Source organism: Lagenorhynchus albirostris, chromosome 5 (assembly GCF_949774975.1).
Source record: "Lagenorhynchus albirostris chromosome 5, mLagAlb1.1, whole genome shotgun sequence".
Classification (NCBI taxonomy): domain Eukaryota; kingdom Metazoa; phylum Chordata; class Mammalia; order Artiodactyla; family Delphinidae; genus Lagenorhynchus; species Lagenorhynchus albirostris.
The window spans coordinates 87,600,717-87,619,367 of NC_083099.1; the positions used below are offsets into that span (position 1 = coordinate 87,600,717).

Here is an 18,651-nt window from a genome sequence, read left to right on the forward strand (position 1 = left end):
GGTACATTTAGTCAGAATCAAATTATTTTCCCTCTATGTTGCTAGTTTTTACATTTTTATTAAAGTTGTATTTCATGGTAGGAAACATGTTCAATATAGTTTTGTATCCCTGCAGGACCTCGCACTTAAAACAGATTCACATATGTTTGTTAGATTGAACTGAAATTTATACTGTGGGAAATCAGGATGATAGTTTGGAATGAACGCAGAATATTAGACTGTATTTAGAAGCTCCCAGAGTAAGCCCGCAGAATTTCCCTGTTGACTGCATGCTTGTGCCCCAGGACATAAACTAGGAAAAATAGCATTTGTCCTTTCTCTATCAACTGCACTCCATCTAAATACACACATTCTATGACTTTTTCTACATCATCCAACCATGCACATGGAGCCTCAGCTGACACTGGCGGTTAGCCCTTTGCGTTTACTTAGTTACCTCTCTTTCTAGATAAATGTTGGATATACAATTTGCACCAGATGCCTTTCTACTTCAGTGTAGTCATGATCCTGGAATGTAACATTCCAACATGCAAAGGATCTGCTCCATGAACACATTTAACGCAGCGTTAGCATGGGATCAGAGACACCCAGCAAATAATATTTTTATAACTGAGAATCCCAATAATCACCTTTCTCATGAGGGTCACAACTGAATTAATTAGATTTTATAAAATTCCACATACAGGACATGGCTTTTGCTTTCCAGTGACTTAGATTAAACTAATTTTAGTTTGTCAAATTGTTTCCAGGGTTTAATGCAGGACTTGAAGTGGAAGCACTTTGTAGCTCCCCAGAGTTACTGAGTTCAATAAAGCAGGTTTCTACCCTCCTGGGCTCATCTTCACCATCTCTACTTTTTTAACTTTTTTCTAAAAGCCACATTATATCATGTCTGTTAAGAACAACTGGTTATCATTATGATTACTGCTGCCAGTTTAACAAGAAACTAAAGCACTAAAAAATGGACTGAGGGGATATTTATGTTCTCTTCTGACCTACAACAGTCATGACATAAAAAACTGTAGTTTATTCCTTAATAATGGGAGATTAGATGATTTCATCTCAGGCTTGCTGAATCCCACAGTACCAGCAGTATGGAGTATGGATGTAAATTAGAGGAGTAAATAGATTTTGACATTTTAAAAGGGAATGCACAGTTGGAATTCGATCAGCACATTTGCCAATACAATGTTCCCTGTGAAAAGAAGTTTCTTTCAAAAAGTTCCTCAAGTTGTCTCAATTATGATGCATTCTTTAAACTGAGAGCATGGCTTGAAGTTCCAGTAGAAGTTAAGGACTCACTCTCTCACTGTGTGACCTTAGGTGCAATCTCTCCATCCCTTATTTATCCTAAATATGTTGGCAGGATTCACAGATAATGTTAGTTTCTTTGAAGAAAACTGTTACATAGAGGATGTCTTATCAGTTATCTAGTCATTGATACTTAATGAGCTGCTCATTAACCAATCAGACAGCATGAGGTTTAGTGATCATCCATTTAATATGAGGCCAACGAATAGGACTGTGAGGGAAGGGGACAAAGAGAAATGAAACAATTCAATTATGTATTAGATATTTACTGATTGCCTATGTTCTAGGCACTATACTAGATGCTAGGGATTTTTGAAATGAGTGATGCAGCTTTTTGCCCTGGAGAAGCTCAGCGTCACAGAAAAGACATAAGCTGACTGAAAGCTTTAACGTTTGCTTGGAAAAACAGATTAGACACCCTTCAGATAAGATAAGTTCACTACAGATCAACTGACTAGCCAGCAAAAATCTGTACAGTAAAGCTTATTAAACTTTAGTCTTTTTAAACTTTTTTTGTCTTTTATTTTTTTAGTATTATTCTTTTTAAAATTTTTATTTTATGTTGGAGTATTGTTGATTAGCAATGTTTTGTTGGTTTCAGCAAAGTGATTCAATTATATATATATACATGTATCTGTTCTTTTTCAAATTCTTTTCCCACTTAGGTTATTACAGAATATTGAGCACAGGGAACTCTGCTCAATATTCTGTAAACTTTAGTCTTATTTATTACTATTAGACTTTACTATTCCTGTTGATAGTGAATTTGTGATAATTAGGGTAGAAACGTTTCGCCCATTGGTGGTATATATTAATAATGTAAACAAGGTATAGATACTGCATTTTCATGACAGTAATGTTTAGAGCAGCAGGTTTCTGGCTTCCTGACATAATCTCCACTTTTAAATTCTTTTTCTAAGAACCACACTGTATCACATCTGTTAAGAACAATTGACTTATACTAATGATGGGTATAATGTCAGGCAGGAAGTCTTACATTTTGGAAAGCAAACCCTAAAAGGGGGGAAAAATGTGGTTTTTGACAGATGACAAGGAGACATTGTAGATTTTAGGACAATTTGAGAAAGTTCTTTTACAATATCTTTTGATCCTACTGACTCTCCAAAAATATCTAGACAGTAAAAAATTATCAGTAGGTTGTATTTTAAGGCCTACTTGCAAGTCAATTATTTTGGATTTGGCACATCCTCAGAGAAATCTTTTTATATGAAGGTTCTAGTTTCCAAGACAGCCCACAAAAACCTATTCACTTGTAACATGAGTGATCAACCATGCGAGCACAGTATTTTGCAGGTGGTATCGGCAGCTATGTTCACGGACAACTATTAGTTCTGTAAGAATTTTTAACTCTTGTGTTTTCATTTGCATGATGATATGAAAAATTAATATAGTCATATTCTGGATCACCTAAATAAACACCCTATTACATGATTCTCGAAAGTGTGTTTATGGTTATCTTTATAATTGTGTAAGACTTGTGCTATCAACTGATCTAACAGTAGTACTAGAGGTCTACTGTATATACTGGTTAAGAGCTGGCTGTCATTTGGCTGGCTTGCCTTGGAAAATTTCTCATAAAAATCCAGATTTCTGTTTTGTTTTGTTTTATTCTTTTAAGTCAGAAAATATGGCAACTACGGGCCTGTGGCAATAACAGAGCTGGGCAGTGACTGTTTCTTATTCAGTTCCTGCTTCTCTCATGCACATTTTCTCCCTATATTTGATAAGCATTAGAGTTTGTGCTTCCCAATCTAAGCAATGTTATGTTTTCCAGAATGGAGTAGTAAGCGTTCTGGGAAAAGGTAGTCTACACCTCTGCACATGTGTGTAAACAAGTGTGTGTAAGTAGGAGCTTCTGCGGGATGTGGCTCCTCTCGGGGGCACCATCCCACTTTTTTCTCTCTGTAATCACAGTTTAGTATATAGCTTGAAATATAAACTAACCTTCAGGAACTAATTTCTAAGCTCCTGCATTCACAGACCCAGAGGCTTGCTGAGTTGCAAGGAATCCTAGCGTCCTTCCTTCCCTCCCCTGGCTACTCCCCAACCTTCCACATAATGCCTGCCTCTCATCCAGCATGTTTCCTTCCCTATTATTACTTGTTCATTTTTACTTCATTAATATTTAAAGATCATTGCAGTTATTCACTGAAAAGGGCAACACTTACCACCAACCATGCGAAGGTGAGCTCAGATGAAATTTCTAAGGAGATATTTTGAAAGCACGGTATTTCCAGAGTCTGATTTATCTCTATTTCTATTGTATGGTTGCTTCTCCATTCATCCTGTGTAACTGTAACAAAACGTAAGGTAGAAAAGACATGGATCTGTGATTGGTTTGTAAAGTGCTTTTAATCCAAGAAATGAGAACAGTTTTAGTATAGAGATTCATCTATCCTCAGGGTACACCTATGAAGGGGATCCCACCCACAGTCCTTGTATAAATGGCAAAAGAGTCACTGAGAAGCACAGAGTTGTTTCTCACTGAAAAACTATAGGGAAACTACCCTAACAGAATCCAGCTCACAGCTTGTTATGTTCCTCTGCTTTAACCCCAAATTGGTGCTTTAGGCTTCAGATCACATTTCCTGGATCAGGTAGAACATAAAACGTTATAACCTAGCCTCTAACTGTCTTTTTAAAAATTTTAATAGACAGTTACTTTCAGAGAACTTTTAAGTTCATAGCAAAATTGAGTGGAAAGTACAGAGTTTCCATATATCCCCTGCCCCACCCATGCACAGCCTCCCCCATTACTAACACTCCTAACCACAGTGTTGCCTTCGTTACAATCAATGAACCGACATCAAACACATCATCACCCAAAGGCCATAGTTTATTTACATTAGGGTTCATTCTTGGTGTTGTACATTCCATGAATTTTGACAAATGTCTGACATGTATCCACTATTGTAGTATCATATAGAATAGTTTCACTGACCTAAAAATCCTCTGTGCTCTGCCTATTCATACCTTCCTCCTACCAAACTCCTGACATATGCTGATCTTTTTACTGTTTTCATACCTAATTGTCATTTTAGAGCTTATAAATATTTCTCCAAAGAAGAAATGACACAGAAAAACACATAAGGAACTCCAAGGAAGCACCATTAATAAATTATTTTCATTTTAAAAGTGATATTAGATAAAGTTTTGTAGTCTCTCTTTTCAGGACGGTGATATATATATATATATACACACACACATATATACATATGTAAGGAAACTATAATAATGTCAAAAATAACTTATAGGACTTCCCTCGTGGTGCAGTGGTTAAGAATCCGCCTGCCAATGCAGAGAACACGGGTTCCAGCCCTGAGCCGGGAAGATCCCACATGCTGCGGAGCAACTAAGCCCGTGCACCACAACTACTCAGCCTGAGCTCTAGAGCCTGTGAGCCACAACTACTGAGCCTGCGCTCTAGAGCCCATGCTCAGCAACAAGGGAAGCCACCGCAATGAGAAGCCTGTGCACCACAGCGAAGACTAGCCCCCACTCGCCCCAACTAGAGAAAGCCCACGCGCTGCAATAAAGACCCAACGCAGGGCTTCCCTGGTGGCGCAGTGGTTGAGAGTCCACCTGCCGATGCAGGGGACACGGGTTCGTGCCCTGGTCCAGGAAGATCCCGCATGCCGCGGAGCGGCTGGGCCCGTGAGCCATGGCCGCTGAGCCTGCGCGTCCGGAGCCTGTGCTCTGCAACAGGAGAGGCCACAACAGTGAGAGGCCCACGTACAAAAAGATCCAATGCAGCCAAAAATAGATTTTAAAAAATAAATTTAAAACATTTATAAATGAAAACAATTCTATCATCCTAATATCCTGAAAATCTTATTTCTTTTTTTCTATATCTATACAAATCTTATTTGTATGCATGTATTTTTTTTCATACTTTGCAATTTTATTAACCAAAAAGTGTTACCTATATTTTTACTTAAAATGTTTTGCATGATTCTTAAGCTACTTGTGGTTGAAATTCTTAGATGCTTTATGTCATATATACACATCATCATTTGTTTAGTAATTTTCAATTATTGAAGCATATGCTTTTTCAGTTTGGGTTTTTACCTTATTTAAACTATTACAATCTTTATAGCAAGGATCGTCCTTAAACTAACAGCTTTCTTCTGACCATTCAGCTACTTAAGATAAGTTCCCTGAAGTATAACGAATGGATCATGGGGTATGAACATCCTCATTATTATCAACAGCACATTTTTTTTTAAAAGATTGGATATTTTGAAAGTTATACCTAGCCTTTAGAACTTCATTGTGTTTCAAGCTCTCATCAGTATCAGCTGTCCTCTTCACTGATAACTCTCTCCTCCCCCCCTTCCTTAATTGAAGCCAGGCCTTCCCATTGGGGCCCATCTTCTCCGCATCATTCTCAGACAGTGGTTGTTTGTTTTCTTATACCCTTATTTCCTCAAGATCAGGAGATGGGATCAGTGCCTTCTTTGCTTTCTACTGCTGCTTCAAAATATTACTCCAACCCCGTAATTTAAAAAACAAAACAAAACAATAAAACCCTAGTCTTTTATGGTTAAAGGCATTTAACTATAACAGTACTTCCAAATGGAGTTACTTGTATATCACTACGAAACTTTTTTTGCCATGTTTGCATACCACCATTAATATTATTGATTTTATTTTTGAGATTATTGTAATTTTTCGACTTATATCAGTTTATTTTATTTTAAAAAAATTTTTAATGAGAGAAATTTTGTTTTATTATTTTATTTTATTTATTTTTTTGGCTGCGTAGGGTCGTCATTGCTGCACGTGGGCTTTTCTCTAGTTGCGGCAAGAGGGGGCTACCCTTCGTTGAGGTGCACAGCTGTGGCACGTGGGCTTAGTAGTTGTGGCTCACGGGCTCTAGAGCGCAAGCTCAGTAGTTGTGGTGCACAGGCTTAGCTGCTCCGCGGCACGTGGGATCTTCCTGGACCAGGGCTCAAACCCGTGTCCCCTCCATTGGCAGGTGGATCCTTAACCACTGCACCACCAGGGAAGAACCTATCAGTTTATTTTAAACAGAGACTGACCTAGGCACAGATTTGTGTAGTTTATGAAATCCACTTGGTACATTAACTCTATCTTAATGTGCATTACCCAAATACATAAGTATTACATTTTTTGTAAAGTTAGTCCAGATTCTGGGAAGTTGGAAATACAAGTGGCATAACTTTTTGAATATTCCTGAAATTCCTAATAAAAACAGACTAACTAGAGTAGCAAAACTAAACACAATATCTACAGCAATATCTACAGGAACACTAAATAACAATATATCACCATTAATATGTGGAGACAAACCACTAGACCACTGTGATATCAGCAACTGTGCAAAAAGAAACAGGAAAGTCAGCTGGGCTCCTGATGGCCCTTAGAACTAGAGAACTCTCCCCCTGCCCCAGAAAAAAACCAACAGGCAATCACTGGGAAAAAAGGCAGACTAATCTGAGAATAGCAGCAGAAATGCAGAAAGAAGTATGTAGGCACCAAATTACCAGAGCCTTCTAGGGAAAGAAGAAAAGCTTGTCAGTGCTAGAGCAGAGGGGACTCTTCAGACATATCCCATACTGAGAAGAAACCCCTGGGAGTAGAATCCAAATTAAACAGGACAGGCCCAACAGGAGAAAGCAAAGAGGCAATTTAGATAAAAGTGAGGGATAGGAGGAAAGGAAGTACATCTCACAAAGTACAGTGGCATATAATTTACCTTGAACATAACAGAAGAGAGAGCTCTAGAGAAACTGAAGACTCTAGAAAAGATAGCCTGGCCCACTCTTCCATGATAAAAATCAAAATCCATTTAACTTAAACATACTTAGATCGAGCAATAGGAAAGAAATGGGGTAGAATCACATGTAAAGATACCATAAGAAAAAAAAAGAGAGAACAAAGTAACATTCCTACAACAATAACAGCATATTAGAAAGACATGACTTCAAAATAAATAAAAACTATAGCCTACTTATTCAAAATGAGCTAAAAGAAATAAAGAAAATGATATAAGCTATGAAAAAATTTAGAAAGACTAGTAAATGAGTCAATTGGAGAGAAGAAAGTTTATAGAAGATAAGTGAGAGAATTCAGGAAAGGGTTGGAAATAATAAGTTTTGAAAATCATTTCAGAAATTAAGAGCAAACTAGAACAAAACCAAGAATATATTAACACAAAAGCTAATGCATTAAAAGAAATTTAAAAAATAGAATGAGGGAAATTTTTAAATGAAATGAGTTAATAAATAATGAATTTTAAAAGAAAAAAGAGGTAAAAGGGATTCAAAGAAAGAGACAGGCAAAGAAGATAAAAAGTATGTTTAATAGAAGATACTCAAGGAAATAAACAACAGACAGAAAAAATACTGAAAATTATAACTCAAGTACAATTTCTTAAAATAAAATGACTAGAAAATACATATTAAAAGATTATACTGCAAAAGTAGGAAAATAGTCTCAGAATGGACATTAAGCATTTTCTTATAAAAGTATTAAACAAAGTCAGTTCTGGGGAAAGAAAATCAAATTGTTATTAACTTTTGGACAGCAAATCTTTATGTCAGAAAATAATATAGTAACATAGCGAATATACTCAAGGAAAGAAAATATGAGTTAAGGATATTACATTCAGTCTTTAATATGAAGACTATAAAAATCATGTTAGAGTCATGCAAGAGCTCAGGGAATATTGCCCCATGAACATTTCCTGAGGATTCTCCAATAGAATATACTTCAAACTGAAGAGACATTCACATAAAGGCTAGGGGTAAGTGTTGAATATATATTTACCTTTAGCACTAAGAATAAATAATTGTTATAAGAGAGTAGTAATGAATATGTATTTTTAAATAAAGATACAATATAAGTATCAAAAACGCAGATGAGGCGGGGATTGAGGGGCTGACTCCTGGTTTTGCGGGCATGAAGATGTCAGTGAAAAAAAGATATGTATAAAACTGAGCAAATGTGTTAAAAAAATCACAACTTTCAGGGCCCTGGAAATTGACCAAAGACAAACATTTAATTGGGAAGCATTTCCTCCTGAAAAACCACTAGAGTTTCAATAAGAACAGTAGGAGTCTTTAGCCTTCTTGCTTAGGGATCCTTCTATCCCCTTTCCTGACTAGGTCGGTGAGAAAGGTAGTTTCACCGTCTTAGAGCTGGCTACAAAACCCAGCATCTTTTCTTCCAAAAGGGGAAGACTTAAATTAGGTCTAAGCATGAAAATCCTTCACTTTGTCAGCTAACAGGGACAAATTTGGTAGGAAACAGAGAAAAACTGACGCTTGGTTAGCCTGGGTTTGCAGTCTCATTTGGGATGAGGGGCAGACCAGATAGACAGTTAACATGGAGATTCTAGAAATCAGAGAGTCATATAATAGCTGACATAAATTCTCTACATATCTCAGGCTGACTGGGAAAATATACACATGAGTCGGGGGGACCTGAGAGAGCCCAGTGAAAAGTGAAAGCCAAGGGAGGTACTACTGTCGCAATTTTGAAGGCACTCCCTAACCCCGCCTCCACAGACATCTATGTGTAGAGGGTGGAAGCCTATTGGGCTTGAGGTATTTGAGCACAATTTTTGCCAAATTCATTTGTGGACCAACAAAGGGGCTTTGCCAATGTAGGGGCAACTCCTTGGAAGCCGAACTAAAGACATAAGAATTATAGTAAAAAGCTAAGCAGAGATTTCAATGGCCACACACTGCAAAGGAGACAGATTTTGCAATTTAAATATGGGTAAATTACTAAAATTTTGAAAAACCCACAGAATCTAGAGTTGTCGCATTATGGGTTTTTTGTTTTTGTTTTTACGTTTAGCTTTCAACAAAAAATGAGGACATATGAAGGAAACAGGAAAGTGTGATCCATACTCAAGAAAAAAGCAGTTCATTGCAACTGACTCTGAGCAGATCCTACATTGGATTTAACAGACTTCAAAGCAGCTATTAAAAGTATGTTCAAAGGATTAAGCAAAATATGATGGCAATGACTCAATACACAGGGAATTTTAGTGAGGATAAAATGAACCAGATGGTTATTCTAGAGTTGAAAAGTCAATAATAAAAATAAAAAATTCACTGGGAATTCTCAACAGCCAATTTGAGATGGCAGAAGAAAAAAGTCACTATGTCTGAATAATGATTAATATAAATTATCTAATCTGCATAGCAGAGAGAAAGAGGATTGAAGGAAAACAAAGAGTGTCAGAGCCATATAGGACAATATCAAGTGTCCTAACATATATGTAATTAGAGTCATAGAAGGAGAGATGAAACAGAGGGGGACAGAACAAATATTTGAAGAAACAAAGACCAAAAACTTCATATTTGATTTTTTAAAAATTTCCCCAAATTAATCTACACATTCAAGAACTTTAAAACCTTAATATGATAAATACAAAGAAACACCCAACTAGGCATGTCATAATCAAACTGCTGAAAGCCAAAACAAAGAGAAAAGTAGGAAAGCAGTCATTGAAATCAGTAAGGAAAAAGCCCCAAACTTATCACATGCAGGGACCAATAACAGAATTAATGGCTCTCGTCTCACTAGAAACAATGGAGATCAGAAGACATATTCAAAATACTGAAAGAAAAAACAGTCCACTAAGAATTCTACAGTCATTGAAAATATCATTCAAAAATAAAAATGAAAAAAAGAAAAACCAGAATTCATGGCAAGTAGATTCGCTTTATATGAAATTCTAAAGTAAGTCCTTCCGGCTGAAAGAAAATGACACCAAATAGTAACTTCACTCCATGGGATGGAAAGAAGAGCATAGGAAATGGTAAATATATGGGTCAATATAAAATATATACTTTTTTTTTTCTTTTTTCTTCTCAATTTCTTTAAGAACATGAAATTCTTTAAACCATTAATTGCGGCACTGTTCTGTTGGGTATGTTATAGGAGATCATTCATGTGTCTGTTTTTTGTCTACTTTTTCTTTTTCACAACTTACTCCAGCACATCCTTTCCTTTTGCTATTATTGTCAATAATAACACAATATATATTCTTTATATATGTATACATATAATACATATAATAAATATAATAATATTTATTTTATTATACATATAATAAACTGCATATATAGAAAAAATAGAAACATTGGAGTTAGCCAACAAGGACATTAACTCTTTTTAACATATTCAAGAATAGAGAAAAAGATGAAGGAACTACATGAAAAGATGAACAATTTCATCAAAGAATTAAAAATCTAAAAAAACCAATAACTTAAAAATATAACATCAGAAATTAAGAATGAATTTGATGAGATTGAAAACTTACTGGATACCAAGAAAAATAAGATTCGTGAATTGGAAAAGAGGTCAATAGAAAATTTCTAAACTGAACCACAGGAAGGAAAAAAAGTAGGAAATACAGAAAGAAAAGTATTAGAAATCATAAAAAAATATATTTAGTTACAATTTTTAACACTAGAAACCTAACATCACAAATTTAACTGCTAATTTAAAAAAACATGCAAGTGTGAGAAATAACATGAGTGAATTTCTGTATAATCTGGGAATGGGGAAAACGTTTCTTAAATATGACTCAAAATTAGAACCAATAAGGAAAAAAAAGTGATATATTTTATGTCATAAATGTAAGAATTATGCTGCATTGGAAACGGTAGGATAAGAAAGTATGGACAGAGGACAAACTGAGAAAATATTTGCAATTTATATTATAAATGGTTAATAGATTTTATATGTGGGACATTTTCAGCCTAATAAGGATAATAATTATAATGAATTAAAACTCATTAGTATGTTTAAATTCATATAAATTCTTGATACTTAACACAAATACTTATTTGTGACCTAAGAATGCTAGTGAACCAACTCGTTTTTAAATCTGGTAAATAAAGGGAAAGAACCAAGTGTCTATTCTGCTTTTCTTATACAAATTGTACATGTAGTAAATAATTGGTTCATGGGAGGAATTTCTCTTTATAAGAATACTTCAGCTGATAAATGAAGGAATGATAGAATTAGAACATCACTCTTTGGCAGCCCATAATGAACGAATGGATCTAGGCAATACCCATCAGTGGCTGTTAACATCACACAATCAGACATTATGTAGCTCTGATGTAACTACACAACATCATCTATGAAATACTCTTGCCAGAAAATAAAAATAAATGTGATCAAATCTGTATACCTAACTAAAAGGTGAAAGAGGAACATGGAGATACCATGAGATGTGAAAAGCAAAACCCAGGCTGTGGGTAATTCTACAGGACAAATAATCAAATTTGCTCAACAAATACATTGGAAAAGAAAAATAAGAAATGTAAGACAGCCTTCAGATTAAAAGGGAACAGACTGGTCAGAGGCAGGTGGTGGGGAGTAGGCAAAATGAGTGAAAGTGGCCAAAAGGTACAAGCTTCCAGTTATAAAATAAATAAATTCTGGGGATGTAATGTACAGCATGGTAACTAAAGTTAAAAATGTGTTTAAAGGGGCTTCCCTGGTGGCACAGTGGTTGAGAGTCCGCCAGCCGATGCAGGGGACACGGGTTCGTGCCCCGGTCCGGGAAGATCCCACGTGCCGCGGAGCGGCTGGGCCCGTGAGCCATGGCCGCTGAGCCTGTGCGTCCGGAGCCTGTGCTCCGCAACGGGAGAGGCCACAACAGTGAGAGGCCCGCGTACCGCAAAAAAAAAAAAAAAAGTGTTTAAAAGTTGCTAAAAGATCACATCTTAAGGGTTCTCATCATAAGAAAAAGATTTTAACTGTGTGAAGTGATGCATGTTAACGGAACTTACTGTGGTGATCATTTTACAATATATACATATATCAAATCATCATGTTGTATACCTAAAATGAATACAATATGTCAATTATATCTCAATAAAACTGGGAAAAAAGGTCAAAGAACACACTACGCCTTTAGACAGGGTAGTAGCATGTAGTTAGACTGAGATTATCAAGATTATATTATCCAGATTATTCCATTCTATTACCAGTACTATTACTCTGTTATTATAGTCTATACTACTTCTATTACCACACCTCCTCCTCCTTCTACTACCTTTCCTCCTTCTTCTCCTACTACTGCTTCTAACAACATTAACCGCCCCCAAGGCTTTTGTTGTAATCTGGGAAATTAAAGCCATATTGTACTTTTTAGAACTAATCCTAACAACTACACATTTCAGACACATTAAAGTCTCACAGTCTGAAGCATTGTGGGATCCAGTAGCGTCAAATGATGGAAACCTGGATGACAATAACCCAAGGCTTGACTCAGAGAACTGCGTTTCTTGGAATAACCCTAAAACTAACCTAAAAGGAAACCCTGTCAAGTGAAAATGAAAAAAGCAGCAAATGCCAAACAGTGTGTTACATTTCTACCCTCATCCACAGCCTCAGAGCACTAGCTCACACAAAGGAACGAGGTATAGTGAAGAGAAGAGTCCCTTCTCAGCTAGGCACTCCAGGAACATGGGGACAGGATTTAGACACACTGTTTTGTGAGCAGGCAGGGAGGAGAATGACTCTGCAGACAACAGAAAGGAAACAGAAAGAGGTCCCAACCGCCTCTGGTCCCTCAGCATTTTCATGTTTAGATTCTCATACACCACTTCAATTTGCATTTGTTCGTGTATTGCACATACTTGCACTCGTGTGTGCTTTGCTTATCCAACCAGCCTGTAAACCTGAAGATCTCTCAGGGTTGTGAGAGGCAAATGGCAAGAGAGAGAGAAGAAGGAGTGAAAATCAAAAGAATAAAGGGGAAAAAGATGTCATGAGGGGGGATTTGACAGGGCTTTTGAGTGACAACTGCCCGTCTAAGTATCTGCCCCTTAGCTTTATACCAGGCTTACATTTTTGATCACTCTGCGGTGAAAGAGTTCTTTCCCTTTCTGTTTTTCTCTTTTCTCTTTTGCTCCCTTTGTACCCAAATACACAATACCAGAACCATTTCTCTAACATCGAGGCCATTGTTTTTTCCGTCTGGTCCGGCAGATCAAGAGCGAAGTTACAGTCAGAAGACTGGGAAATTGACAACCACAAAGCATGTATACTTGGCTTCTGCCTCCCCAGTGATTTGCAGTTTTTAGTAGTTACAAGCTTGGCCCTTTATTTTAAGAAATACACTTTCCCTCAAAGGCAACACCACTCTCCTTTCTGAATGACACTGTACCTCTTCTCCACTGCTGTCTTTATGTTGAGCGATTCCCACCTCCTATTTCCTATACGGCACATTAATCCATGTTGTCAATTCCCCATGGAATAAACACTAGGTCCTCACATACGCAGTAGCATAGTTTACAGTTTTAGGAAGAAGACCCAAAATCTTTGTCTAAAGCCAAGGTCAGCGTGTACTTGTGCTTATGTGCGGCACATGTTTTGTTGGGCCCCATATCAGGCAGACACAAAAAGGGAGGGCGGAAGACTCATTTTTAATGAGACCTGAGATATAGAGTTCACTCATTATTATTTCTACTATTCATAATGAAAAGTACCATTTTCCAAACTCTTACTCTTGGGCAGGAACTATGCTAAGTGCTTTACACAGATTATCTCATCTCATCGTCAAAATAATGGTACCTGTGAAGGAGTTCCTATCATTATCCGTATTTGTTATATCAGGAAACAAAAACTTAGGGACTTGGAAGAACCCGGCGAAGATGAAATATATAGTGAATGACAGAGCCAACATTCAAATCCAGGCCACCTGATGCCAAAATATATGTAGGTAAACACTGTTCTATACAGGTCTTCTCATTTCTCTTCACTCAACCCCCACCATCCCAACCTATCCCCCAATGAAGTATTTTTTCCTGGAAAACAGCAATGGGAATGGGGCATTGTTAAGGTAGAGGTAGAAGAGATCCTGCTCTATAGCTGGACTGCCCAACACCATGCATGGTCTTATCTCTTGAGAAGAGGAGAGGAAGTAATAAATCCATACCTGTTGTTTGTCCTGGGCAGCCCCATGCCTTCTTTAGCATAGCGTTCATGAGTTAGTTTTTGCTGTGCTTTTTTCATATAACACCAGGTCACTTTGCCCCTGAGTTAAAAACATTCCATTTCCAGTGCATTTTCCATTTGGCTTTCGTTTTCATCTTTTCCGTTAGTATAAATGGAGATCATTTATTTTAGGACCAACTAATTTAGGGTAGGCATTACTGTCATCATTTTCCAGATGGGCTCAGAGAATGTACATGCCAGGCCCCAGGTGAAATTCTTTTCTAGCCAGAAAGGTACTAGAACTTTAACCTAGGATTCCTGCCTCCAAAGGCAGCCTTCTAAAGCAAGAATGAGTGAATGCTACACATTCAGCAGCCTCCTTGGTAACTTTCCTTGCCTTATACTAAATATATCCAAAGCCACTTTGATAAGCCCCCCCCCCCCGCAAAACCTTGCCTTATACTAAATATATCCAAAGCCACTTTGATAAGTCCTCCCCCCGCAAAACCTTGCCTTATACTAAATATATCCAAAGCCACTTTGATAAGCCCCCCCCAAACTGCTCTGATTCCTTTGCCTCCCATCTCAGTGAATGCCACCACCATTCAGGTGTGCTTGCCAGACACATGCATGATTTTTCTCTCCCTCACTCATACTGCCATTGTTCTAGATCCACTCTATTACCAAGTCCTACCTGTCTAACGCTCAAAGCTCAAATTCGTCATCTTCTTTCTACATCTACCCAAACTATCACTCTGTCTCCTCTGGGCTACTGGTCTCCTAACTTGTCTCCACCTTCTCCTTCTCATGCCTCTTCACTTCATTCTCATACTGAAGCCCGCACCAGCTTTTTATAACACAAATTCAGTCAGGCTATAAATGTCATGCCATCCTTTGGTTGAAAATCCTTTGATGTCTTCCCAAGGCACTTAGATAAAAATCCAAACCTCAAACATGGCTGACAAAGTTCAGCATGATCTGGTCCTTACCGTATCTCCCACCTCATCCCTTAATTCTGTACCGAAGTCCCACTGGCATCTTCCTATGTCCTCAAACACTACACAGCCCTTCATATCAGCTGTTCCTTGTCTCTGGATCACTCACAAACCTTCCACCTCCCAAATGGTGTTAGTATCTACTAATCTTCAGACCTCAGCTCAGGCGTTGCTTTCTCAGAGTCAGTTTTCCTGACGTCTATTATATTCTCTCACAAAACGGCTGTAGTCTTCACCACTTATCAGTGGTGCAAGTTTACATGTACTCTGGCACATGGCTGGCTCAGAACACATACTTGTTGAACAAATGAGAGGTGAATGAATGCATGTGCTTCCTTCCCCCTCCCAGACATGCTTACCATTTGTCTGAATCTGTAGGTTGTAGATTTTCGTCTGAATGCCCTCTGGGTACAGAGTGAAACTACACTCATACTTCCCCGTGAGCAAGGAGGACATGTTCCTTAAGTGCAGAGTCCACTTTGACACATTCCTGGGAGCTTCTCTGAAAGCCACCAGCAACTCACAGGGGCGCCCATTGGCACAGTAAAAGCCATGTTGGGGATGATAAAGGGCAATCAGGTCCAACTTATCAGTGACCTTGGACCACTGCATCTGCACCAAGAAGCCTTTCTTCTGTGTTTGGCAGGTCAGGTTGACATCAGAACCAGGTAATGCATAAATGTCTTCTTCTGCATTGAACGTTTCTTCCAATACTCCTGAAAAGGAAGGACGTGAGCCATCAGTTTGCATGATTCACACAGAGTGACTCAATGAGAAACCTTGGTTACTTTGGTGAAGTGAGGGAGCAGCTGGAACTTTCCTCCCTGGCTGACTTAGGGGTTAGAGAGAGCTTGTTCCTGATCTAGACAGAGAAGCATAAGACTCAACACAAATGAGGAGGCATTTGCTTAAAGACACTAGAGGAAATTATTGACTTTTGAATGTCTATCACTTTGTCTATTGGTCTGTCCAAAAAATAATGTAAGTTCTCTGACTACCTGTGAAAAAAATTAAGCCTGTTTAAAGATTGGAGCCCACTAGCAAGTTTATTATGACAACTACTCTTACAATGAATATAATTGGCTTTTTTTGTTTATGAATCAAAAGCACATAACATATAATAACACACAAATATTATTTTCTGAAACTGAAAAATAACTAATATGCGTATGTTTTTAAAAATATATGTTTACAAGAGGATTTTACATAGGTTATTTTGTTTAATCCTCTGCACACACCAGAGGGTGATTTTTCTGTTTGTTTTTAAATTTTATTTATTTATTTATTTATTTTTGGCTGTGTTGGGTCTTTGTTGCTGCGTGCGGGCTTTCTCTAGTTGCAGTGAGCATGGGCTACTCTTCGTTGAGGTGCGCGGCTTCTCATTGTGGTGGCTTCTCTTGTTGTGGAGTATGGGCTCTATAGGCGCATGGGCTTCAGTAGTTGTGGCACACGGGCTCAGTAGTTGTGGCACACGGGCTCAGTAGTTGTGGCCCACGGGCTCTAGAGTGCAGGTTCAGTAGTTGTGACGCATGGCTTAGCTGCTCTGCAATATGTGGGATCTTCCCAGAAAAGTGATCGAACCCGTGTCCCCTGCATTGACAGGCGGATTCTTAACCACTGTGCCACCAGGGAAGTCCAAAGGGTGATGTTTGTTAACACTGTTTATCAAAGAGGAAACTGAGGCACAGAGAGATTAAGTGATTTGCTTAAAGTCACACCTCAGTAAAAGAACATTAATTTGGTTGTCTAGAGTCTGTGCTCCTTCTATAACCTTCATGACCTCCAAACTGCCTTCCAAATTGGTTGAGAAGAGTAAGAAATTTGACATTCAATATCAGAGGATCAAAAGGGCCATCATTTCCATGTAGTTAGGGTGCCTGAGGAAAGGATGGGGAAAAAACAGCGGTAGAGGTTTCCACTAAAGATAACCCACTGGTCAGCATCATCTATAATCAACACTGAAACACTAGACATGAAAGAAGATTCCCTCCCATCAGCTCTCTGACCAAATGGTACAGGACACTTACAATATGTTAAGCACTGAGCCCTTGACATGCCTTCAATAGTGTAGGTCTCAGTTTTAGAATTAACATGGAATACTGTTACAGGAATGATATATTATTGTGACAAGTACCACTGAAGCTCACAAAGGAAAAAGATAAAAAGATGACAAGCAACTGAGAAAAAAACAGGCTCCAAAGGTACTAGACAAATGGGAGTTACTACACTTTTATGAATGCAAAAGTTTGGGTAGGCAGAGGTTAGTGCAGCTTAACGTAGCTCCCTGTGAGCTCACCTTTGCCTGGTAATACATCTCTGATCCTATCTACAGCATTATATTCCAAAGTCTCCTTTGATTTAGAAATTCTCCTTTAAAATCTTCATAACTATATCTGAAAAGCAGAGCTAATTCTTAAGACACTCGGGCTCACTCTAATACCCTCGTGCTACGGAATGCAGAACAAATCTCTCCTCCTGCTGTTTTTAAATAGGCCCTTTAGGCACTGGTCCCCGCTGTCATAAGGACCCTACTTTGTCTCCCAGGTCCATACCTACACATGCCTCATTAAAATTCAACATATGTTCAGCTCCCAAAGATCTTAGTATTTGGAGGAGAAATTCTTGCTCTATCCAAAAGAGAAAGTATTTGAGAAAGAGAAAAGGTTGAGCCAGGAGCTCTGAGTCTCGATGGCTTGTGATTTTTCTAGTATTCCGGAGTTATTCTATCACTTGGAGAGCATTTCATTTGCAAGAAGCACAATTTCCCAGTTACTCCAAGAGACCCTCTTAGAAAGAAAACGGGTGAAAATGTCTCAGGGCAGTGGCACAAACCACCCATTCCCTTCTTGTTTTTAGCGCTCATTTGTAATCCTTTCTAGACTCTTAACATCTCTCTGAGAGCTGCCACTTAAATACATAACTGAAAACCTTAATAACAGTCTGCCTTTGGTGATCAATTTCGGCAGTAGCCACAAGGCATATTAAATAAACAGAGGCCCCATTCCCCTCAAAGCAGCCGATCTGACAAGAAAGGACAACCAGAAGCCTTACCCCTGACAAAATGTATCTGGATGATGGAATAGACAGCACAGTATGTCCATTTTCCCCCCATAGCCTCCTGAAGGCCTCACACCAGCATTTCCATAATGATCACAGAAGTCAATAGATGCCTTTAACTAAGCAAACTCCAGCCACCCTGTTCGTGCTGAAAAAACGCCACATCTACCAAACGCCTGTGTCTGTTTATCACTTGGCAAGACCCCAGGAAATGAAACGTAGACAGGAAAGTAATGTGGTTCAGAGCTAAGTATAACCTTCAGCAGAACAATGTTGAAATTGTTCTCTGAAATCTTGTGTATCACCTTCGTTAAAAGCATTTTTAGCATCC

At 38.1% G+C, this 18,651-nt stretch overlaps 1 protein-coding gene across 1 annotated transcript in view; it reads right to left on the minus strand.

Annotated features, from left to right (window-relative positions):
* CD96 (CD96 molecule) overlaps positions 1 to 18,375 on the minus strand; it is an 85,329-nt gene extending 66,954 nt beyond the window's left edge. The window contains 3 exon segments of the mRNA XM_060149047.1: positions 3,501 to 3,625; positions 15,623 to 15,979; positions 18,315 to 18,375. Of these exon segments, the coding sequence (XP_060005030.1) occupies positions 3,501 to 3,625; positions 15,623 to 15,979; positions 18,315 to 18,375 (543 nt within the window).
* Between the last annotated feature and the right edge of the window lie 276 nt (positions 18,376 to 18,651).